The sequence below is a fragment of the Corvus moneduloides genome, chromosome 11 (assembly GCF_009650955.1).
Source record: "Corvus moneduloides isolate bCorMon1 chromosome 11, bCorMon1.pri, whole genome shotgun sequence".
NCBI classification, from domain to species: domain Eukaryota; kingdom Metazoa; phylum Chordata; class Aves; order Passeriformes; family Corvidae; genus Corvus; species Corvus moneduloides.
In genome coordinates, this window is record NC_045486.1 from 21,027,348 (window position 1) to 21,050,466 (window position 23,119).

At 52.0% G+C, this 23,119-nt stretch overlaps 1 protein-coding gene across 1 annotated transcript; it reads left to right on the forward strand.

Annotated features, from left to right (window-relative positions):
- The first annotated feature begins 6,186 nt into the window (after positions 1–6,186).
- BARX1 (BARX homeobox 1) lies at positions 6,187–9,765 on the forward strand. Its single transcript, XM_032120868.1, has 4 exons — positions 6,187–6,506; positions 8,343–8,628; positions 8,764–8,848; positions 9,261–9,765. Exons 1-4 carry the CDS (start codon positions 6,302–6,304, stop codon positions 9,423–9,425), a joined length of 741 nt encoding a protein of 246 aa, XP_031976759.1. The 5' UTR covers positions 6,187–6,301; the 3' UTR covers positions 9,426–9,765.
- The last annotated feature ends 13,354 nt before the right edge of the window (positions 9,766–23,119 follow it).

Genomic DNA, 23,119 nt, shown 5'->3' on the forward strand with positions numbered 1-23,119 from the left:
CCCAAATCATCCAGATCTTACCTAGCACTCGAGAACTGGGAAACAAAAGTGACTGGAGGCAAACCATAAAACTGAAGAGTGTAAGGATTTCATTCTGTTTCTTCACTTTTAAAAACCGAAGGCCCCAGCCCTGCACAGATGTAGTCATTAACTTAATTTTATGAACCATAAACAGTCCCGGTGCCGTCAGCCATCGACCACAGGGAACAGCCTCAGCACATACTGGGTGTTTACAGCTAACGGGGTGTCACCAAAGCATCCTTGACTTCCACAGATGCAGGGCTTGGCTGGATCTCAGCTCATACAAGAGTGATAAGGACAAATCATTGTTTTCTGCCTCACCCTCGTTTATCACCTAGACACGAATGGTGCAGCCAGAGGTGCTGTTTCAGATGGAGTGCGATTATTCACTGAACCAGTGCCCTGATGTTTAACTCGCCCTTTTATGTGTACCCCACCATCTGCAGAACCTGTCACCCGCAGTGTCACCTGCCCAGCTGCTGTCCACAGCTCCGCTTGTGGCCAGGTCAAGTTTGATGTGGGCTGGGGGCTTGGTGCTGAGCGCTGACTGGAGCCCAAGGCCATGGCACCACTTTTCCACAGCAGCTCTGGGCAGAGAAGGACGGGGGTACAGCTGGCACCAAGGGGAGCGGTAACTGCACTCACCTCTTAGCTGGGACCCCGGTTTTAGAGCAGCCACCACGCTCCTGGCAGGGCTGGGGAAGCAGCTCTGAACCTACAGATCTCTTCATGGCCGGGAATCAGCTCACAGAGAAGAGGCTGTCCCAGGAAGTACTGCCTGGACTGAAATTCAGTCACATGTGAGGCTGGTTACTGGTTTGTATTTCCAAGCATTGCATCCCTTGTCTGTGAACTAACTAAAAGTAAAACAAATAAATAAAAATTTTAAATCCTTTATGTAAAAAAAGAAAGAGAGAGAAAAGGAGGCTTTCACAGCGTGTGCCTTGCTGTTTGTGCTGGTTTGGTGCCCTGCACAATGAAAGGATTCGGGAAAGAGGTGTCACGGCTGGGTACGCGGTGTGACACTCGGGTGTGGGGTAGCCAGTGGCAGCCGTGGGGACAGAGAGGGCACGATGGGGAGCTTCTCATTTTGCTGGCTATTCTAATGGATATAAATGAAATGTATTCAGACAAGAGTAGTTTCAGGGATGGTTTCCTTATGCTTGGACAGAAATGGAGAACACCCTGTTTGTGAGAGCTGCTGGGGTGTGTGCAGCAGGGAGAAGGATGGACGATGGACCTCGAGGGGCAGGGAAATAAAGGGCCAAACTGCATCCTCTGGACGTGACTCTCAAAGACAATTCCATATTCTGACTTTCTGACGGGGCCAGGTGTTTACAGAAAATCATTTTTAGAGGGATTCGTGTTTAACTGCTGCTGATGAAGCTTTACTCAGCCATTAAACATAACTTATTACTCAGGGCTGAGCTATTCCCTCAGCCCGAACGCTCCTTCCCAATTAGCCCGTGATGTCACGTTTTCCACTCTCTTCGTACCACTTTGTGGATTTCCTGAATATTAAGTGCCGTGAGGAGGGAGCGGGGGGAGGTGGCTGTGCCGGGCCCCCCTCCTCGGGCCCCCGTGGGAAGGGCAGGGGCTGCTCGGGGGGATGTTCCCGCATGGCACCGGGCTTCCCGCACTGTCCCGCACCGGGAACGGGCAGAGCCCCGCAGCCGGGGGAGCCCGGTCCCGGCGGGCTCCGGGCACCGCATCCCCCCGGCGCTGGGCTTCGCCAGGCATGATGGGAGAGACGGCGACATTTTATTAGAGGTTTTTAAAAGGTGACGTTGAGAAAACGACGAATTGGTTGTATTTAAAATTCACTAAGAGCTTTGATACAAGTAAAAAACCAAAACCACCCGAGTTTTTAATCAAACTAAGCAGCGCTGCGGAGCAGCACTGCGGAGCGGCCCCGCGGCTACCCCGGTCCCGGTCAGCAGATCGGGATGTGACCGGGCTCCGGGGACCCCCCGCTCCTGGCAGAGCCGGGATCTCGCTGCGAGAGCCCTGCCCGGCCGTGCCCGGCGGGGTCCGTGGGGAGCCGTGCCCGGCGGGGTCCGTGGGGAGCCGTGCCCGGCGGGGTCCGTGAGGAGCCGTGCCCGGCGGGGTCCGTGCGGAGCCGTGCCCGGCGGGGTCCGTGCGCGCCGCACCCGCAGCGAGGGGCTCCTATGCTGCCCTTGCTATTAAAAATATTCTCCCGACGGGGATATTTCCCGAGGGATCCGGGAGGCGAAGAGCTTGCGTTCCGCTGTTTTCTCCGTTACAGTTGTAGGAGTCGGGAGAGCGGCGGGAATCCAGCAAAACTCTTCTTCCCGTCAAAACGGGAATGAATCAGCGGAGCAAAAGTATTCCCACCGCAGGGAAGAGCTTTAAAACACTGGGTGAAATTGTTTCCTTTTTCGTAGCCACATTTTCACGGGTGGAACTGTCATCCTCCTCTGAGTTACTCAGCCAAAATAGAGACATCAAAATATCTGAAGCATGGAAGTAAGCGAGAGGAGCCTTTAAAAATGCGCTCTGCTTTCATGTAAAACGAAGATTAGAAGAGCCTCGTAATGGGATAGATGCATCGATAGCTTCTGAAACCAGTTAAGAACATTTGTATAAAAATTATTTTTAAAGAAAGCTAACTCTAGAAATAGTCTGCTTCTAGCAGTCCTATAAACTCTGTACCTGGTGCAAGAAAAAAACCAACAAAACAGCCCAACCCCAAACAACGCAAATAAACAAACAAAACCCTCAAAACAACAACAACAAAACAACAATTTAAAAAAAAAAAAAGCCGCTCAGTAAATGAGGAGAGATTTCGCAGATAAAGGTGATTCCATTCTGGTTGCTGGGAGGAAGAAAGTGCATAAAATTTGGGGCCTGCAGCTTATTCATGCGGCTGCTCCCTAAAGCCCCACGTATTTTGCCGAACTCCCACTCTAACAGGCTGCTTTTTATAAAAGTGTTTGCTTGAATCTACCGCCCAAATCGATGCGAAGTAAAAGCACGGGTTTATATACGCCGTAAGGGTACAGGAAATTAGACAATTTTCAGGCGCTGTAAAAGTTGTAGCAGTAATAGTAGTAGTAATAATAATAATAATCATCATCATCATCATCATCATCATCATCATCATCATCATCTGATGTCCTTTTCGATACAGGATTTGTTTTGCAAAGATTCTAAACTCCTGACTGTGAGTGCGACCGGATGGTGAAGTTCACCCTCTTTTTCTTCAGTGCAGAACAGAAATCTTTCAATAGGGGCTTTTTCAGAAATGCTAATTTTTATTTTATTTTTTCAGTGGCCTCGGGGGCTGTAGGCCTGCTCCCGGGGTGGATGTAGGATCCGCCGACCGTCCGTGCCTGCCTGGCTGCGGCTGCTCTCATGAGCAGCCTCGGGGCAGATGGATCCCAAGGAATATAAAAACTTAAATTATCAAAGTTGATGCCGTATGATGGGAAATGATACCGGGTCTGTACCGCTCCGATCCTAACCTGCTCCGAGGTGGGGATGGAAGTGTGATTATTTACAGTTATTCTTGAGTTTTGATTTATTTTAAAGAAACAAAAACCCCAAGGGAGGTGTGGGTAATTTCTTTTACGTGCACAATTTGTTTATGAGCGCGCCGGTCTCGGGGGCAAGGTTGTTTAAACAATCCGATGTGGATTTGCCTGCTCGCCTGAATGCGTCCAAAATTCTTCTCACTTTACTCATAATTATTCTCCTCGTTTCATGATAATAGCTCCAATGGCCTCTTTGTCCTCGGCCGTAAGCAATCAGCACCTTGGCACGGGAACACCTTGTGATCCAAACAGAGCCGATGGACAAAAGATGGGCGGACGAAAAGCCACGTCAGGAAAAGGGGAGGGTTTTGATTTGGGATTTTTGATTAGTTTTAAGGCCCCTTTGGTCTCGGCCGGGGCTCTCCGGAGCGCAGGTGTGCGCAGGGGCACTGGTGCCCCGAGATTCCCGGGAGGAATTAGGGGAAGTGGGGAAAGGATGGAAGCGCCCAGCCCCGGGGCCGCGCAGCATCTCGGTGGGCTCGGCGCTGCCGGTCCCCGCTGCTGCCCCCCGGGAGGAGCCGCCGGCTCCCGGGCACAGCCCCCGCTCTGTGGCGTGTCACGAACTCGTTGGCGGTGCATCCACCGAGATGATGTCGGAATAAATGACAACCCGCGAACAGCCGGGAGCACCCGGGCAGCTAACGGGGGTTCAGCCCATCAGTGTTTCACAGAGCGAGTGGCGTCATTTTAAATTGAAGAAACGTGGAGAAACCAGAACAAATCCGCGCGAAACTGCTCCGTACAAGTCGCAGTAACCATATGGAAGAGGTTATGTGGGCAGGCAGCGAAGTACAGAGCATAAATTAATTCGTTGTTGTCGCATGCAGCGGTGAGCAGTAACAGCGAAACGGCAGCAGGACTCAAATAGCGCTGACAGGCGCAGCAGGGCGGCCTCGTGTTCTCCACAGTTCCCTGAATGCCTCCACCTACTCCTGCCTCGATATTTAATTCAAATTACCGGGCCGGGGTCCCGATGGGCCGGGGGTCCCTGCAGCCGCATCTGCAGCCGGATGCGGAGCCCCTGGGGCTGTTCGCTGGCTTTGTGGGGGCCGTGGCTGCGGGTCCCCCACGCGTGTTGCGGGACCCGCGAGAGCTGGAGCCCGGAGGGCGCGGGGGAGCCCGGGGCCGGGGGAAGCTGGCCGGACACTCGGGCCCCGACGGCAGCCGAGCGCTGGGACTCGTCCCCCCGTGGGCTGCGCTCACGGACGGCGCCCGCGGGTGACTCCCGTGGCCGTCCCATCTTGCTTAGGCCTTAGGAAAGGGAGCCGGGCAAGAGCCCGCGGCTGCTCCGCTCTCCCCTGCGCATCCCCCGCAGCAGCCGGGAAAACGGGCAGAACCCCCTTGTTTTGGTCAAAAATCGTAAAGAAGGAGGCTGAGCTTCCCCTGCCCCGGGGATGAGCCCGGCGCCCGTCCCTCTGCGTGGGCTGAGCCCGTGGGTGCCTCCCGCGGACACCGCCCAGGCCCGGTCACGCGTGTGCAGCTCCTGCCGTGGGCAGGGGCCGAGCCCACCCAAAGCCGCCCCACGCCGTGGGACCCCCGGCCGGGCTGCCGGGGCTTCGCCGAAACGATCCCCCTGTAATCCATTAGTGCCGACATTTTCGGGAGGGATTGGAGCTCCCGCACACGAATCTGCCTCGAAGCGCGTCAGCAACGAGCAGGGGCGGCTCGTGGGTCTCTGCTGCTGTGCGTGACACAGGCTAAAGGGAATAGAATGAATCACGTTGTTCGTGTAAATGATCTAAAAGTGCAGGGAAAGGCTCCGCTTCGGGCTGGGTTTTGTTCCCTCACCAGCTCCTTTGAGACGTTTACACCGCTTTGGCCGAGGTCGGGAGCTGGGGGCATCGGGCCTGGAGGCATCGGGCCTGGGCCCCTCCACGGGCAGCCCCGGCCCGCACCGCGGCCCCCGCCTGCCCTCGGGCTGCCTGGGCTCCTCCGGGCCCCTGATCACAGCACCGGGGCTGCCCTGAGGGCTCCGAGCCACCGGTGCTTCGGGGACGTGCGGGCCGAGAGGCTGGGGGCCTCCGAGGGTCCGTGTGGCTCCGTGGCTCCGTCCATCAGTCGAGGCACCCCGGAGCCGTGGTTAACCCGTCGGGAGAAGGGGATGGGGATGAGGACTGGGACGGAAATGGGAAAGGGACTGGACGGGAATGGGAAGGTTGGTGTGGGGACGGGAACGGGGATGGCGATGAGTATGGCGACAGGGACGGGGCTGGAGCCGGGGCCGGGGATGGTCATAAGGATTGGGCCGGGGCCGGGGCCGGGGCCAGGGCCGGGTCTGCGCTTCGGAGGGGCCAGCGGCTGTTTGGGTGTCTGCTCTCCCGCAGCGAGCAGAACGGGTAATTTGCTTTATATGGCGGAGGATCAAATGCCGGGCTGTAACCCCCCGCTTCAGGTACTCGCCCGCCCCGGCCCCTTCCTTCCTCCGCAGCCCCTCCCGCGCCCTCCCCCGCCGCGCTGACGGCCCCGCCGGGGCCGGCCGTATAATAGGCCGCCGCCGCGGTCCCGGGGCGGAGAGACAGACGCTGCCCGGTGCCGCGCCCCGTGTGCAGGCGGCGGGGACGGCTCCGGGCCGCCGCGCTGCTCAGGGCGCCGCGGAGCCGCGCAGGGCCAGGGGAGGGGGCGGCGGGGCGATGGGCAGAGCCCCCGCTGCCCGGCTGCCGGCCGGGGGGCTGCGCTAGGGCGGCCCCGGCGGCCGGGGGTCCCCCCGCGCCCCGGGGGCGGCGAGGATGCAGCGCCCGCTGGAATTGGGCGCCGCGCGCTACTTCCCGGCCGAAGCCTTCCCCGACCACCGCTCCCACCGCTACCGCAGCTTCATGATCGAGGAGATCCTCACCGACCCCCCGGACGCCAAGGGGGCCGCGCCGGCCGGGGAGCTGCTCAAGTTCGGGGTGCAGGCGCTGCTCTCCGCCCGGCCCTACCACAACCACCTCGGTACGTGCCGGGGAGCTCCCCGCGGCTGGGGGGGCGGGCTGGGGGCGGCAGGCGGGGAGGCATCGCCCGCCGATGGTCTCCAGCGCCTTTGGGAGCCGGGTTCCTCGGAGAAAACCTTGTGAGTTCTGCCTACAAAAATTGCTGCCGGGCTCTGCCGGCCCTGCGCATCCCCGCCGGCTCCCGCCGCGCCGCCGGCGCTCCGACCGGGAGCAGCCGAGTGTTCGGGGCCTAAAACCCAAGGAAGCGGCTTTACGACTCCAGCGGCCCTTGCTCAGAATGGCCTTTGAATTTCAGGGAAGGAAGTTGTTGATAGTTCTGTTTTGGGGTTTTCACCCGTGTTTTTGGATGAGGTGAGAATTGCTGGAGATAAGCAGCGGGATCTGTGCGTGGCTGCGAAGAGTGGCAAGGGGCCCTGCGGTCACAGATTTAGCTGGAAACCCGACATATGTGTAAACATAAAAATAGATAATATAACGAGATATTATATTTAGTGTATAAATATATGCTATGTTTAGATGATAATAATATAGAAGATGGAAGATACAACATTTAGTCCATATTATTATACTTACATGTTTGGGGTCTTTTTAAAACGGGTGCCAGCATGCTCTCTCCTGTCGGATAAACATCCAGGACAAATGCAGCTTATTAACATATTCACATAAGGTTTGGGTTTTTTTTAAATTGTTATTGGTTTCATTCTTATTGTTTGATTTTTTAGGTGGGTTTTTTCTTTTGGGGTTTTTTTTTTTTGTGTGTGTTTTGAAGTTTTTTTAACGCTAGTGTTTAATATATTTTGAAGGCCATTACTTAATATATTTTAAAGGCCAATATTTAAACGTGTGATGGTGAAAGCTTTCACCTCCCAAGCCATCTTCATCTGCGGAGCCGTAGCCCCTTATCCATAGACCTGAATGGAAAAGGAGTATCCCAATTTCTTTTTCTGCGTTTAAGAGAAAAAGAGGAAAGCGTCAAGGCCCTGAGCAAAGGAGCAAAATGCATTAGAATATCTAGAAAAAAGTATTATTTTCAAGATGAACTATTCAGAACTACTCGGAATAGCGGATCAGATAAAAGGCTCTTTACATCCCTCACGGCTCAGTTCCGCAGGGATAAGCGGAAGCAGGATCGGACCCTGAAAGGAGGGAGGCGATTTCAGCGCAGGCCGAGGAGAAGACCCCGCAGAGACTCCCCTCGAGTCCTTGTCCCGCCGTTGAGGTGGTCCCTGTGTCGCTGGCGGGGAGGACGGGCCGAGCAGGACCGAAGTCCCCGGGCCACCCGCGGGCCCAGGCCGGGGAGCGGAGCGGGGGCGCCGGGAAGGACCCGGCTGGGCCGGGCCGGGCCGGGCCGAGCGGCGGCCCCAGGCCGCGGGGAGCAGCATCCCCGGGGCTGGCTCGATGTCCTCTCCCCGGGCGCTCCTTCATAGGCTGCGGTTCACGGAGAGGGATAGAAATTATTATCAGGTCAAAAATACCCTGAAAACTTCTAGGAAGGGAATCCTGGGACCGTGCCCGGCCCCCGCTGCTCGCCGAGTTCATCCGGGTCCGGCAGCTGTTGGGTGACACTGAGGCGAACGCTTTTGGGTTGCTCTGAACTATTTTCACTTGTAACCCCCGAGTAATTCCGTAATTAGCATCTGCTCGTTGAAGGGTAAAACATGTCCCTGCATCGCGGAGGTGGCGGGACCCGGGGGACTCGGGACCCTCGTCAGTGCCGAGAATGGAGGAGAAGGGGCCAGGGTTCCTTGCAGGGGCTGGTCCCCGGGAAGCCGGGGCACCCTGCAGCCCCGGGGGTCCCTGCGCGCTGCCCGGCGCTGACCGCCTCTCTCTCCCGCAGCGGTGCTGAAGGCGGAGCCGGCCGCCGTGTTCAAGTTCCCGCTGGCTCCCCTGGGCTGCTCGGGGCTGGGCTCGGCGCTGCTGGCCGCCGGCTCGGGACTGCAGGGCGGCTCCGCCTCGCCCCATCTCCCGCTGGAGCTGCACCTCCGCGGGAAGCTGGAGCCAGGGCCCCCGGAGCCGGGCAAGGCCAAGAAGGGCCGCCGCAGCCGCACCGTCTTCACCGAGCTGCAGCTCATGGGGCTGGAGAAGCGCTTCGAGAAGCAGAAATACCTCTCCACGCCCGACAGGTAGGCGACGGCCGACCTCGGACCCGGGACGCGACGCGACGCCACGGGACGGGGCTCATTTTGCATGAAAAAGTCGGGAAGCTGCAATCCGAGACGAAAGCTGCCGGCCTGACCTCCTCTCTCTCTCGCCCGCAGAATAGACCTGGCCGAATCGCTGGGGCTCAGCCAGCTCCAGGTGAAAACCTGGTACCAGAACAGGCGCATGAAATGGAAGAAAATAGTAAGTGTTGCTTAACAGTCCGGCCCTTGGGCGCGCCGTGTCCGCGTTCGATGGGGCATCGAGCCCTGCCCTGAGGGCTTCATCCTTCTGCATATCGGCCCTGGGCTATTTAGTGGAACATTAGGGATGATGATGATAATAATAATAATAATAATAACGATGAGGGTAATATTAATATGCTCCTGGTCCAGCATCTCCTGGGCCTCGGCCGGACCCCCTTCCCGGTCCTGTCCGAGCCCTCCCGCTGTACTGCTCGGCCCCGGGGCGGAGGGCGGTGGGCGCAGCCCGAGAGGACCCGCACCGGCAGCTTCGCTCCGGGGCACGGGAGAGAGAGGTGTTCCTGCGCCCCGGGCTGATGGCAGCACGGCTTTACCGGGGTGTCCCCCTCCTCCGCCCCCTCCCCGCCTCGCAGGTGTTGCAGGGGGGCGGCCTGGAGTCCCCCACCAAGCCCAAGGGCCGCCCGAAGAAGAACTCGATCCCCAGCAGCGAGCAGCTGTCGGAGCAGGAGCGCGCCCGGGACGCCGAGAAGCCGCCCGAGAGCCTGGGCTCCCCGGCCGAGGTCAGCCAGGAGGAGTGAGGGCAGCGCCCGCCCCGCCGGCCCCGGCCGAGAGGATGGAGGGCAGCTCGGACAGTGGCTGCGGCCGCCTTCGGCCTCGGGACATTTGGACGCTTTGACCGGCCGCATGCCGGTCTCCCCCCGCCCCGCCGCCCCTCTCCGCGCCCGCGGAGCGCCGCGCCACGGCCGCTGTGTTGTGCGATGGCCCGAGGGGCCAGGAGGACACTGGATCCCACCTTCCACATCTACTCGCTGTCTAAAACCCTGTGGTGCCCCTAGTTATTCGAAAACTGCATTTTATGATCAGTTTTATTAATGCGAAGATATTTACTTTATTTCAATAAAGTATTTTATGAACTATTGCTCTGAGTAACTTAATGCTTTGGGGTTAACTTTTAAAGAATTTGTTATTTTTTTCCCGACGGAGGCAGGTTAGAAATTCAAACCCAAGTTCCAGGCAGATCTACAGAGAAAGTGCAAAGCACAGTGGTACCGGGAAGATTCTCCCATCGTTTTCCGGGACCGTTCGGCTGCCGTGGCCGGGAGAGGCCAGAACCTCGGTCTTTCCTCTGGTCAAATTCGGATACTTTCGGATTTTAAAGATACGTTAGTTGCTGACAAATGATTAATTAACTTCCTCACTGCACATCCTAAATGGTACTTTGAAAAATTGCTCTTCATGACCTGCTGCGATGTAGCACGAAATCCTGGCGCTTTGCTGTTCGGGTGTAGGGTTTTTTTTAAATTTTATTTTTTCGCTTGTTTTCCCCGAGTCCCTTCTCCACGTTTTCCGCTGGGATGTTAAATTATAGAGCATCCACCGAGACATGCAATTACTGCTATTCTGAAAAAAAAAAAAAAAAAAAAAAAAGAAAAGAAAAAAGCAGCACCGCAGGGAAGGGCGAGAGGCGGAGAGCGAGGGCCGGGGAGCGGCGGGACAGCCCCGGGCCGGGCCGCTGCTGCGGGGGCGCCTCCCAATTAACGGCGGTAATTAGCGCTCAGGGCTCGTCGGTGCCACCCTGCCCCTGGAGGTGCCCTGCGGGCCGGCCGGGCCGGGTGCGGGACTCCCTGGCCCCGGGCAGCGGCTCCGGGAGGCTCCAGACCGTGCTCGAGGCACGAAGGCGGCGGCCCGGCGGGAGCGGAGCACAGAGACAACATCGACGGGCTGTAACTCAAACCAGCCCCGAATCGCCGTCGGCGGAGCCCTCGAGGTGAATCTGCGCTGAACTCCTGACGGTCGTTCCCAGTTTTCCTCGTTTCCCCTCTCCACGGCTCCGGCCCCGCTGCCAACCACGGCCCGGCTCGGGAGGTGCCCCGGATTCAGCCCGGGTTAAATCAGCTCCCGGGATAGCGGTGGAGGATCCGGCCAGTGCTGGGTAAACAGGAAACATCTTCGTATTCTTACACTGAAACGATTTAGATATTTAACCAAACAATTGGTTGGAAGTGTTTAATTTAACCTGGGGATGAAGATGAATGCTGGGAAGAGGGAAGGCGGCGGCGGGGCTGGCAGAGGCGGGGGTGTGCGGGATCCTTCGGCGCGGGCAGGACACGGTGGGCGTCTGGCTTTGTCACTTCGTCGTCACCTCTGGCTGTTGTTTCTGGTGCTTTCAGTGCGCGTGGGAACAGCACCCGGTTTTAATTAAAAGGGAGATTCGCAGGCACATTAACCTAAACTAACAGAACGACAGGCTGTGTCCGTCACCGGTGTCACACAGAGGGCTGGAGTAGCCGGGCTTCACTCGGTGCTAGAGCCTTCGCGAGAGAATGTTAATATCTTCTTTTCACAGTTGAGTAAGTGACGGCGAAGCCATTACTTTTTCTCAGATCATAAGGTGATTATTTTTTTTTCAGCACACAAAGGTGTTAAATAGGGAAAGTTTTTGGGTTTTCGGGGGGTTGGTTTTTTTGTTTGTTTCTCTCGTAGACAGGCGAGAGAGGCGTTTGGGATGCTCCGGTAAGCTGCTTTTCTGCCGGGCCGGGGCCGAGCAGCGGGTCCGGTCCTGCCGGGGGTGCCCGGGGTGGCGGTGCGGGCGCAGGGCACGGAGTCCCCCGGCCCCGCGGCAGCGCCGGCCGCGCACCCGCGCAGGGGCCTCGCTCCGCGGCTTCCACGCAGGACCCAGAGGTAAACTTCTTCTTCTTGTGCCGCGGCAGGAAAAGCTCCGAGGGGGCTCGGGCGAGCCTTCTCTTCCTGGCAGGTGCCCGAGAGCCCCGTCCCGCGTGGGGCTGCCCCGCGCCCGGAGCCTCCCTCGGGCAGGGCAGCCCCGGTGGGGCAGCAGCGGCCCGCGGCCGGACAAGCCCGGGGCACCGGGGCGAGCGGCTACCGCAGCCCGTGAGAGGGGCACGGAGCTGCTGCGGGTGTGCTGGGCAGGAACACACGGCACCTCCGAATGACGGGCTCCCCGCGGCGCCGCCTGCCCAGCAGCGCCTTAGCCGCGATTTAACGACCAACTTTTGCTTCGGGAGGAGCTGCTTCCAGCCCCGAGCGGGGATGAGCCGGGCTGGGGAGCCCTCCCGCCTCCTCACCGATGCTAAGGAAACCCAGGGTCCTCTCAGGCACAGAAGAAGCCTGTTAGAATTATCCGACAATACAACTGACTCGTGGGATTTTTTATTGGTGGGTTTTGTTTCGTGTTTTTCTTGTAACATGTATGTATAGTACACACACACACACACACACACACATGTATTTAGATTATTTTATGTTTTAACGATTTTATATATAGCTTTCTGTCAAAATTTAATTTCCCACAGCTTCTCCAGGTAGGCTGCCTGCTGGGCTGGCCAGAGTGATAGCGCCTGGGAGCCAGGAGCAGAAGGGTCCCAGCTGAGGTGTGCTCAAATGGATGGGGAGTTCCTGCCCGCGGCACGGAGTGGAATGAGATGATCTCCAATGTCTCTTCCAGACCAAAACATTCTGAGATTCTCTGATTCTGTTTGAAAAGCGAAGGCAAGCGCCACCAGCGGTCAGTGACAGCCCTTCCAAATGTGTTTGATAACATCCCGAGGCATTTTACAGCAGGGCTGGCCACTCACCTTGACCAGCCTCAATAAACCTCGCTGGCCAATGAGCCACAACAAGGAAATTACAGCAGGCCTCACCTGCACACAGGTTTAGTGCTGATGGATAATTTTGGACAGTGCAGCATAATCGTTCCACTTTCTAATTACCTTTTACAGCTGTAATGAACCCATGTGATGCTGCTGGGCTGCGACGGGCGATACTCACATCCACAACACTTCAGCAACAGAGCTGGGGCAGCCCAGACACTCGGAGATGTCCAGCAGGAGGGAGCCCTGGGGAAGATCGGGATGACTTCAGTTCAGTGCTGCAACCTCTCAGAGCCCTGTTCTGCCTGTGGGAATGATCTCGCTCTGCAGCTCCCCAAAGCTGCTGGAAAAGCTGCTCCCCCACCCCAAGAGTAGTTTGCCAGTGCTGTATAATTGTGGGGCCAGTAAAGTATATTTATATATAAAATATATTTGTGTAGCTAATATACCTGATGTTTATTCTCTGCCTCTGTGTAAATAAGCTGCGTTACTGTGCACATTCGCTCTGGCAGAAATGCATCCACACTGGGGAACTCCACATTTTAATTACACCAGCACAGGTGAAACAGCACATGTTTTCTCTGAAAACAAAGTAGAAGGGTGTAGATTGAAGGCTGGAAATGTGGGTCCTTCCATGTTTGAATGCTACTTGGGCCACAGGTAATCAGCAAACGTTTCTATGGTTTTCTTAACAAAAGTCCATTTAAGGTGAGTTTCCAATTCAAACATCCTAAATTCCCTTTTTATGAAGCATCTCAAAGTAACCTGAGAAAAGTTCTGCTCTTTCGTCAATGTCAATTTAAATATAGCTCTGTGGAGCCAGGGGATTTGAAGATTAATGCCATGGGTGTTTATTCAGAGGCAGTGCTTGCTCTGCCGGGAGCAGACCGACACCAGCATGGGGTTGTGAGGGGCTGCCCCGCTGCTGGGGAGCAGTGGCCTTGTCCTGACTCTCTGCTCCACACCTGCAAGAAATGGGAGGTCTGCTCTGCCTTCCTGGAAGAAAAAGTTGATCCTAGAGCAATGCTTTATGGGCACTTCTCACAAAAAACCCCAAAAGCACAGACTTGATGCTGCCTTTTCCCCTCCAGAGGGTGGGGAAGTGTGGAGGGGGTGGAGTGGGGATGTGGATGGGGGAGTGCAGTGGGATGGGGAGGGTTTGATGGGGAATGGAGGGGGATGTGGGAGGATTCAAGAGGGAATATGGAGGGCTGTGAGGTGTGTGAAGGGATGTGGGGATGAGAGAGGAGTAGGGATGCAGGGGGCTGTGGAGGATGCAAGGGTATGTGGAGGGGGGTGATAGTGAGAGGTGTGGGGGGATGCAGGATGCAGGGGTGTGTGTGGGGAGATGTGGGGTGAGGAGGCTGGAGGGGGATGCAGGGAGGATGGAAGGGTGGGAAGTGAGATAAGGGGGGTTTGAGGGGATGTAGGGAACATGGAGTGGGATGTGGGAGGATGCAAGGGCGTGTGTGTGAGGCTGTGGGGTGGATGGGGGAATGCTGTGGGGCTGTGAGGGAGGGGGTGCAGGGAGTTTTTGTGGGGCATGGAGAGGAGGGAAGTGGATGCTGGAGCCTGCACCCCACTGGTGCTGATGAAACACCTCACCTCGCACCACGTGTGAGTGCTGAGCTGAGGCTGGGGTGGGTCAGGCCTTCTTGGATTTGGGCAGAAAAAGTTAACATCTACCTGGGACTTTTCCTCACCAGTTTGGTCCAAAAGGGACCAAATAAAGGGGTTGATGTGACCTCCTGACTTCAGTCAAATTCTCTGCAGCTCCTTAACTAACATGTGATGTCCTGTTATTAGATGTTTGTCTTAAGCTAAATGTTGGCTTGAGGTCATTACACACATATTAAATTTGGTTGTTTCAGCTGACTTGTAGAGTAGATAATATCTAAATGCTAAACTCCTGATTCCCTGAAATTTTGCCCAGCAATGTGTAAATAAAGTTCAGGGCAAGTTTGCATTATCCACACTAACACAACTCTCTGTGCTGTTATGTCTGCTTGGCTGGGCTTTGCCATGGAATCTGTGGGAAATGTGCCAGAAGGAAAGCTTGGGGACAGGGATGGTTACCTTTAATGAGGCTGGTGATGACCACTGGGTCAGCAGGCAGCAGTTTTCATGGCTTTAAAAATACATCCCCTTCTCCATGCAGTTCTGTGTGGATGGAAAAGTCACGGCTGTTATGGGCTCATCCGTTTACAAACAGAGTCCATTAGAACATGATTATGTACAACATGGGCTCTTCCTCTGCAAGATCCTCAAATCCATTGTTTATCTTGCACCTATATTAACAAACCGCAGAATAAGCTCGTGGTGTTTTCAGAACATGTTTCTTTTTGGGATGGGAATGTGGGAACTCTCCAAAATTGAAATGGTACATAAGGCGAATGAGTAAGGGACAGATTTGTGCCTGAAGTCTGAGTATTAGCTGGAATGAGGAGATTCCACTTTTTCAAAATTATTTTCCCCTCAGAGATTTCGTTTAGAGAGCACTGGGCAGAGCACACTTGCCCTCTGAAAAGACATTGAAGTCAGAGGGTTTTATTCAAATGCAGGATACCACTGGAGGAGGAAACCCCTGAGTTATGTTGAGGAGTTTACCTGCAGAGTTCAAGTACAGATGTGCTTAAAACACCGTGTCCCTGCTCATCCATACTCAGCAGTTACTCAGGTGTGACCTGCAGTGAGAAATTACACAAACCCCACTAACTGATGGCAATTGTTCCCAGCCTGATGTTTCATAACTGCCCAGCTGAGAGCTCCCTTGCACAGCATCCCCAGCCCTCAGAGACATCCTGCCAGCACAAGGAAAATAAAGGGTAAACAGAGCCTGGAGCAGGACAGGCAGATGTGCAGCAGAAAGCTGCGTGCCCTGGGAACTCTGACGTCTGTCTGGAGACATGGGGCTACAGTAACTGGGAGAGGAGAGCCTCAAACACTGCACCGGGCCATTTTACATAAATTACAGCCATTTTACATGCATTAGATTAATTTATTATCAATTATCCTCTCCAACTCTCAAGCTTTTACTTTGTGAAGAATGAATATTTTGTCAGAGAAGAGTTCTGGGTAAAAATCTACATGTGGCAGGAGATGTCAGCAAAGCACAAGTCTGACTTTGGCTGGCAAGGAAGGTGCTCCCAAAAAGCACCTTTTTTCACCACAGCGAGGTCTCGGAGGGAGAAGCTGGCTGTCCATTTTGAGCTATCAGGCTTTTCCTTCTCTGCTGCTTGACAAGGTCTTAGAGAGATCCCACACTGTTATTGCTGCTAGAAACACTTCCTAAGGTATTTACCAAAGATTAAACACAAGGAATACAAGTCCCAAATATTTTCAAATTATATCCTCTCTTAATTGTATAATTTGCTGAACTATGGACGTGAATAACATCTTGTCTGTGTCAAAATAGCTTTTAGTAGATGTTTAAAGAAACGAATAATCTCTGTGTGTTGTCCTCTTCTTTTTGTAAAAGTGAGAGCTGGGTTGCTGAATATTCCCATTTATTGAACAGAAATTCTCATAGGGCCTGTTCAGACTGTGCAAAATGCTGGATGTTTGTGCCAGTCCTTGCAGATGCTCAGAGCCTCCTCTCATTCCAGCTCCCTGAGGCTTCGTGCTGCCACAAGTAAGGTTTAAAGGGCCCTGTAGGGTTTTTTGAATTCTGTGGTGTGCTGTGAACTTTCCACGTTAATGAGTGTGTAAATATTTCATATTCAGATTTTGTACTGTTAATTTTAGAAGTCACAGAGTGCTGCTTGTTTCCTGGCGTGTCTCACTGGGCAAGTGTTCGTGTACAGACCGTGCGTGTAAAACAGAACAGGGCATGTTGAGCTCAGTGGTTATTTGAAGTTAAAATTCCTTATTCACCAGTATTTGCACTAGTAAAGTACAAGTGTTCAAATATTTGCAGAAAGCGTCTGTGAAGCAGCTGTAAATATGGCTGAATTTGCTTCTGAATTCCAACGAATATTTGCAGGTTTTTGGCTGAGCTGTAATGCAGGTAATGCATGCAAGGGGACAGCTTTGTAGGTGCCAGTGCTCTACAATTCCCAGCGTGCAAATTGGAGCTAAGCCCACTGGATTTAACTTTTGTTAATTTAAGGGGAAAAATACAACCTGGTTTGAAAAAAAATCCCCAAACAAACCCCTTCAAGAAAACACAGGGAACATCAGAAGCTTTAGATTAACACACACATTAGTGGTCTGCAGCTTTCACTGGCTCCTGCTGAAAAGTAAGCAGTGTGTATTTAACTCTTTAACTCCCAAGTGGCAGGAGCAGTACGCAAAGGCTGCAGGAGGAGCTGCTGCTCAGGGCTCACTGCTCAGGGATGAGTCCTGCAAGTCAAGGTCTCTTCCTGAGGCTCCAGAGAGCTCCTTCACCGGGTGGAAGATAAGGAATTTGCAGTAGTTTTCAGAAAACATCATTTTAGCCAAATTTGGTGTTTTCAGCGTGAAAATGGGCTCAGCATGATGAGGACTCAGGAAAGAGTACTTGGGTCCAAAGGGATGTGGTTTGCTAAGGTTTGGAAAGCTTGGCAAGGCTTGAAGAGCTCCGGTCACAGCCTGGCATCCCCACTCCTGGGTGCTGCAATGTCAGATGGGCACAGCCATCCTGTCCTGGTCTCTTTCTTGTGTTGCCATCCTTTTTCCTTTTATGAAGGGATTGATAAAAGCAGCTGACATCCTGACAGACCTTTTTGTGACCATACTGAGATGTGAGCTGTTGGCTGGATGTGGAGGAGTAAATAGTAAGAAAAAGTATTTCTTCGTATCTATATTTTTCAATTCTCTACAGTCCCTCACAGTGTCTTCTCCCAGATGAGACAAACTCCAGAGGAGATGCCATCCCTGCATGAATCTGGAAGAGTTATGTTTGGGTTGGGTAAGAAAATACTGCCTTTATAACCAGAGAGCCCAAAACTGGCGGCACCCAAAACTGGGTCAAAGACTGTCGAGTTTTCTGACCTATTAACATTAAAAACCCCGCCGTGTTTTCTTAGGCTCGGATATGTGCGCTCTACAAAAATTCTCTTCTTGGACCTTACGTTTACGGATCTCACAATTTCCAGGTGCGTTTTTCCTGATGATATTTTTCCATTGGTATTCATGGTCAGCGTGTCCTTAGTGTCCACAAATTCTCCCCAATACACATTCTGTTCCTGCATTCAGTGCAGGTGAAAGCTCCAAGGCCAAGCATAATTTCCAGGGTCAGAGATTTTATAAATAGAGCTGCTGTACCTGGGAGATGCAACATCTCCTCCCAGGAGCAAACTGTAGTTTAATCCTGAATCCTTCTGTGAACAGGTTTTATCAAGAGACAAGAGGGTTGGAGATAAGGGTTGCTCTAGAGAATACAGGTTTTATCCTGTTGTTTTCTAATAATAAGGTTTTTCCCTGCACTGCTTAAGTTCTTGAGCTGGGCCTGGCACAAAATTATTGATTATATTCGGATCCCTTGTGTTTCTGTTTCACTGCAACCCTTAAGAACTGACCTGTGATTAAGAACCACTTCAACAGTTAGAAGATGCACAATGAGAAAACTCCAGAGACTTTACAGTCTGGGTTGTGCTCCCCTTTCTTCACTTTGATCCTTTGCTTTCCATCACTTGTTGCTCGAGGATTTCCCGAGGCACAGGTGGACATGTATAATAGGCTCTAGCAAGCATTTCTTGTGTTTGTTTGTCATTTTCAGCCAAGTTGTCCTGGGCAAGGTGCCAGATTGTCTGGGAACAAGTTCTGTTGTCTGTGCAACGCATGAGGAGCTACTTCCCATTGCTTGCTTTGCTGATTTCCACCGGCAATTTCACTCGATGCACTTACCCTGAGTGCTGGCACAAGCATAACAGCCTCTTTTCTTTCTTCCCCATGCAAACCTTTGTTTTATGGAGCTCTGCCATCATTCCCTCAGTGTTTTCCTGCCTGCAGGTGATACCTGCTGGGCTGTGCTGAGCTTCACTCCACTCTTTGGTCTGAGGAGTGATGGGTTTAATTTCTGACTGAAGAGCATCAGTGACTTCCCTGTCCCTGGCAGGGGTTGGAAGGAGATGATCTTTAATGTCCCTCCCAACCCAAGCCATGCAGTGATTCTGTGACTCTTTGCAGGCATGTGCAGTGCTTTTAAAGCCAGACCCCAGCACGTCCCATTCTGCCTGGTGCTCTTCCATGTCTTCTATCAAGAGCTGTTTCAGAGTCCTGGATGCACATGCCCGGTATCCCAAATTCCCTATATCAGTGTTTTCAGAGTGAATCCCAGTCCTTGTCATCAGGTTGCCCTCTAATGGTTTGCTCAGAGCACTCTCAGGCTTTCTGATGACCCGAGGAACTTTTACTTTGATTCCCACGGAAGAGGCCTGAATGTTTTATTCCACGAGGTTCTGGAATGGGCAGCGGAGCTGTGCCGTACAGAGGGAAAGGTGGAAGCCTCCACAGAGACTGTGGTTGCAACCCTGCTCATTTATAAAGCTGGTTTTGATTTCTTTTAATTAACTGTACATGTTAAGAGCTGACACTCATAGATGTCAAGGTTTATTACTGAAAAGTGTTTGTAGACTGTTTAAAACTTTGGATTGAAAACAGCAATAACGAGAACTTTTCCTGTATGTCTAATGTTTCATCCTATCCCTGATGATTCCCTGTGAATTCAGAGATGTTCTCTAAAGCCAAATGGCACAAAACCCCCCATGAAAACCAAGCAAAAGGGAGAAAATATGGATAAAAGTTTCTTGCATTGGTAAAAATGAAAAAAATTCCCTCCAAATGTTTGAAGAATGTTGGGGGGTTGTTATGATTTGAATTTTTAAAATTTTTAAAAAAAATTTAAATTTTTTTAGTTTTTGTTTTAAACCGAGGTAATATGATGCACTAAAAGGAAGATGGGAAGTTTCAGCCCATTGGAGTTCTTTTCGTGTTGGGTGTTTAGTGCAGCATTGTTTTGAGAAAAATAAACCTGGGGGGTCTGGCAGTACCCTGTGCTCCCCACAAATCCCTTCTGACTGCACTCAGGTAATACGTCCAGGCTGATTTTTCTCAGAAGATGTAACTGAGGATCTGAGTTTAAGGACGAAATCTTTTTTCGTTTTAAGAGTGCTGAGGCTGCTGGACAGCAGAGCAGAGGCAGGAGCTGTATTTAGGAGCCCTGGTGCTGCATTGAAGGTGTGTTTGAAAAACTGAAACTTTTCACAGCAGTACAGCTCCACTCCAGATGCCCCACGTGTCCGGGGGAAGGCTCCGAGAGCACGGCGTTCCGGGAAGTTTTGGTGCTCTGGGCACTGACAGCCTTCATTCATTTGCAAGTGTCTGGCCTTGTCTAGAGAAACAATCCTGTGGTGTCTAAACTGGTAAGCTCAGCTCAAATCGTGGATGGGAGTGGTGTTGGGAGGCTAAAGGAAGCAGAAGGAGTAAGTAAGGATGGCAGTGCTGTGTTTATTTTTATTTAATAGCCTGCATAAGTCTCAAATCAGCTGCAAACATAATCCAGAGTGATATTTTGCAGTTCAGGGATACCCCAAAGTGAAGCTGGATATTAGTGTACCAGAAAAGAAGGAAAGAGGGAAGGGGGGAAAAAAGGAAGAGAAAGACTCCCCAGGAGTTTAAAGTGGGATTCTGTTTGTGTTGGATCCTTGTCCTGTAAGTGCAGGGCACTCTGGTAACCTGAGGGATCAAAAGTGCCCTCAAGCCCTTACATAGATGACTCGGAAATACTTGAAATGTGTTTCGTTTTATGGTAAGTTTAATGTTTCTAATCTTGGTGCAATTTACAATTACAATAAATATCACAAAAAATTAATGTGGCCACTTCAAATACAAAGGAACGACAAAGTGTAATCTGAGAAAATGTTATCAACATGCAATTTCCTTAACAAAAACATCAATGTATCATTTCAGAATGCCGAGAAATATTTATCTTTTGGGACAGCAAAATCATTTGCAGAATGTTTTAACTGCTAAATAAATATTTTACTGGCAACTTCTGAGGCATCATAAATGCAGTCAATATAAACAAAGCAATGTGGAAACCAGCTCCAGCCTCAGTTCAAATGGTGGCTGGATGGTTTGTGGCAACACAGGACTCTGGGATGCATTTGGCTGAGCCTCAGTGCTTGGAAAGATCTGATTTCTTCCTGCTATTATAAGCAAGTTTGCTTAGTTTATTTGGAAGTTCTGGCAGCAGGAGCCACAGCGAGCTCTTAGGAGTGGTGATGCAAGCAGTTAGCATTCAACTGAAACTGGCTTTTAATAGTTAAATTTGATTTTTTAATTGAATCCAGTGCCTATGAAAGCTACGGGATTTGCAGCCTTGGAGGGATGGTTTGTCTGCGTGGCTGCAGAACAGGAACACCAAGGCTGTGGGGGCTCCAGCCTCCCCAGGGGTCTGGCCGATGTTCTGATGCCCTGTTAGCCGCTCTCTCCCCTCCGACTGCCCAGCTGGAAGGGCACTTTGCAGGCTGGCTCCAGAGCTGCATTTGGAAAGTTCTCTGGAGACAGACCAGAGACTTGTTCCACAGTGCAGTTGAAGAAAAAGTTATTTTCTCACCTGGAGTCTCACTGCTGCCCTTGTTCCCAAAGAAAACACCAAATCTTAGAAGGAGCTTTCCTTTTTGTGTGGTTATTACTCAGCGCTTGCCCCCTCTCAAGTGGTGCTCCTACCCGAGTCAGTGACAATTGTCTGCTTCCCAGTACGGCTGCTCGTTCGGATCTCTGTGCCATTGCTTGTGTCTGATGTGGAACCGTGCCCCACTTGCTGGAATATTCATTGAGAAGTGTCATCTGTGTGTAACTGCACCCTTTGCTGTTGGTTTGATGATCCCCCTGGAGACCTGTGTGTGCTGATTGACACATTTGGTGTGACTGGGAGAGACCATTCCCAGTCATGCCATGGCTCAGGAAAAAGCCGGGGACTCCGGAGGGACTCCCGAATTTTGGAATGGCCTGATGATGCAGCAGCAGTTATTCCACAGGTGGTGGGATGGGCAGTGTGAATGACCCTGGAAAGCAGCATGGACTCCCCCAGGCCAGCAGGGAGAAGCCCCGGTAGATGCTGGAGCAGCAGGAGCAGGGGCTGGTGGCTTCCCTGAGGCTGCTGCTGCTGCTGTAGCTCCTCGCCAGGAGCGGGCTGGGTGCCTGGGCTCCTCTCCCGGTGGAGGCAGGAGTTACTGCGTTACTCGGTGATATTCCTGCAGCCACAGGAGACACCGCCCCATTTGTCATGCAGGTGTTATTTGTCCCAGTTAAAGAGTGTATCTCGGGCACGGATGTGCTGGCAGGGGGAATACTGAATGGCTGCTCTTGTTTCAGGGCTTCACAAGTGGGATTTTCCACTCCATCTGTAATTGTTCTGTGTGAGTTCCTGCAGTGGGATCCCGCTGTGCTGCCAGTGCCTGCCAAGGTGCTGAATGCAAAGCAATATCACATTCCAGCACTTTTACTTCATGGAGCGAGCAGTTTCCCCCAGCACGAGTGAAATCATCAGAAGAATGCTGTGCCGAACAGGGGAAGATGAGCACACAGCTCATTTCCCAATGCATCTTTCAGGTGGGACAGGGAAATGCATCTTTGTGTGTTCATACCTGTGTGAAAAACTGAGGCAAGAGAGTTTATTTAGCCCCAAATCCATTCAAATAGTGTATATTGCTAGGGTTTCTTGGTAGTAACTGCAATTTAATCCTTGCTTAAAAGGATTTTTTTTGATTAATTGAACACACAGGAAGAAGCCAACAATACTGTTCCTCACAAAAGAAACAGCTATTTTTAGGCATTTGCTTAAATTTTAGGTTGCTTTGTTCCTGTTAAATCTCGGCCTTTACTTTGGCAGAAATCCCATTTTAAAAGCACACTCTCAGGTTTGGGGATGTCAGCAGGACTCAGGGCTTTGCACGTACTTGAGGGCCTGTCGGAAGAAGTTTTAGGGAAGGTTTTTACAGGATTGGGGCCATCGGTGAAGCTGATTGAGCCCTTTGCCTTTACAGGATTTAGGATGACATTTAGGGCTAGATTGGCTTTATTAAATAACAGCTGGGTAAGGTGTGTGACTTAGGTGAATGAAAAGTGCCATAATAGGAGATTCTGGTAATTGCACTGAGCTGGGTGCTTTTCTTATTGTTCCAGATAGTTTTAGAGTTAGTGTTTATTGTAAGTACTGGGAAAGAGATTTTAATTTTCTTTAAGAAATGGTATTTGCATGTCTTAAGAGCTTGAGCTTCAGCTGTTCTTTTCATTTTGTACTATTTTCATTCAGTAGGACTCCAAGTGAGGTGCAGAAAATGGAATTTACATGTGCACACAGGCTGGTGGATGTGGTGTTATCACCACCTGGACATCTGACTGCAGCTTGGGGCGATTACACTCAGAACTCCACATATTTTTCCCTTGAAACAAAATATTTGCAAAGTTGGAGAGAATGATGACTAATTTGCACCATTTAAAATGATGATCTGTTTCCTAGCTAAATCTGGCAATTTTAATAGGATTTTGGGTGCATAAATATTTGGATCTTCTGACACGGGCAGGTAAATTTTTTGGCCTTTGTCATTTGAGCCTTCTATAATGCAAAGGTTGTTACCTGTTCACTGTGGCTCTCTGTAAATAAAGTATCTGGATTTAATACTGTAAATATTAAATATTTTTTAATATTCTAAATCTTTCTTTCAAGTTGATGCAGA

What these genes read in the sequence shown, in the direction of transcription:
- BARX1 (XM_032120868.1), top strand. Translation starts at nt 6,302, where the DNA reads ATGCAGCGCCCGCTGGAATTGGGCGCCGCGCGCTACTTCCCGGCCGAA. An exon ending in GCCCTACCACAACCACCTCG is followed by an intron (nt 6,507 to 8,342) that starts GTACGTGCCGGG and finishes TCTCTCCCGCAG; the next exon opens with CGGTGCTGAAGGCGGAGCCG. An exon ending in TACCTCTCCACGCCCGACAG is followed by an intron (nt 8,629 to 8,763) that starts GTAGGCGACGGC and finishes TCTCGCCCGCAG; the next exon opens with AATAGACCTGGCCGAATCGC.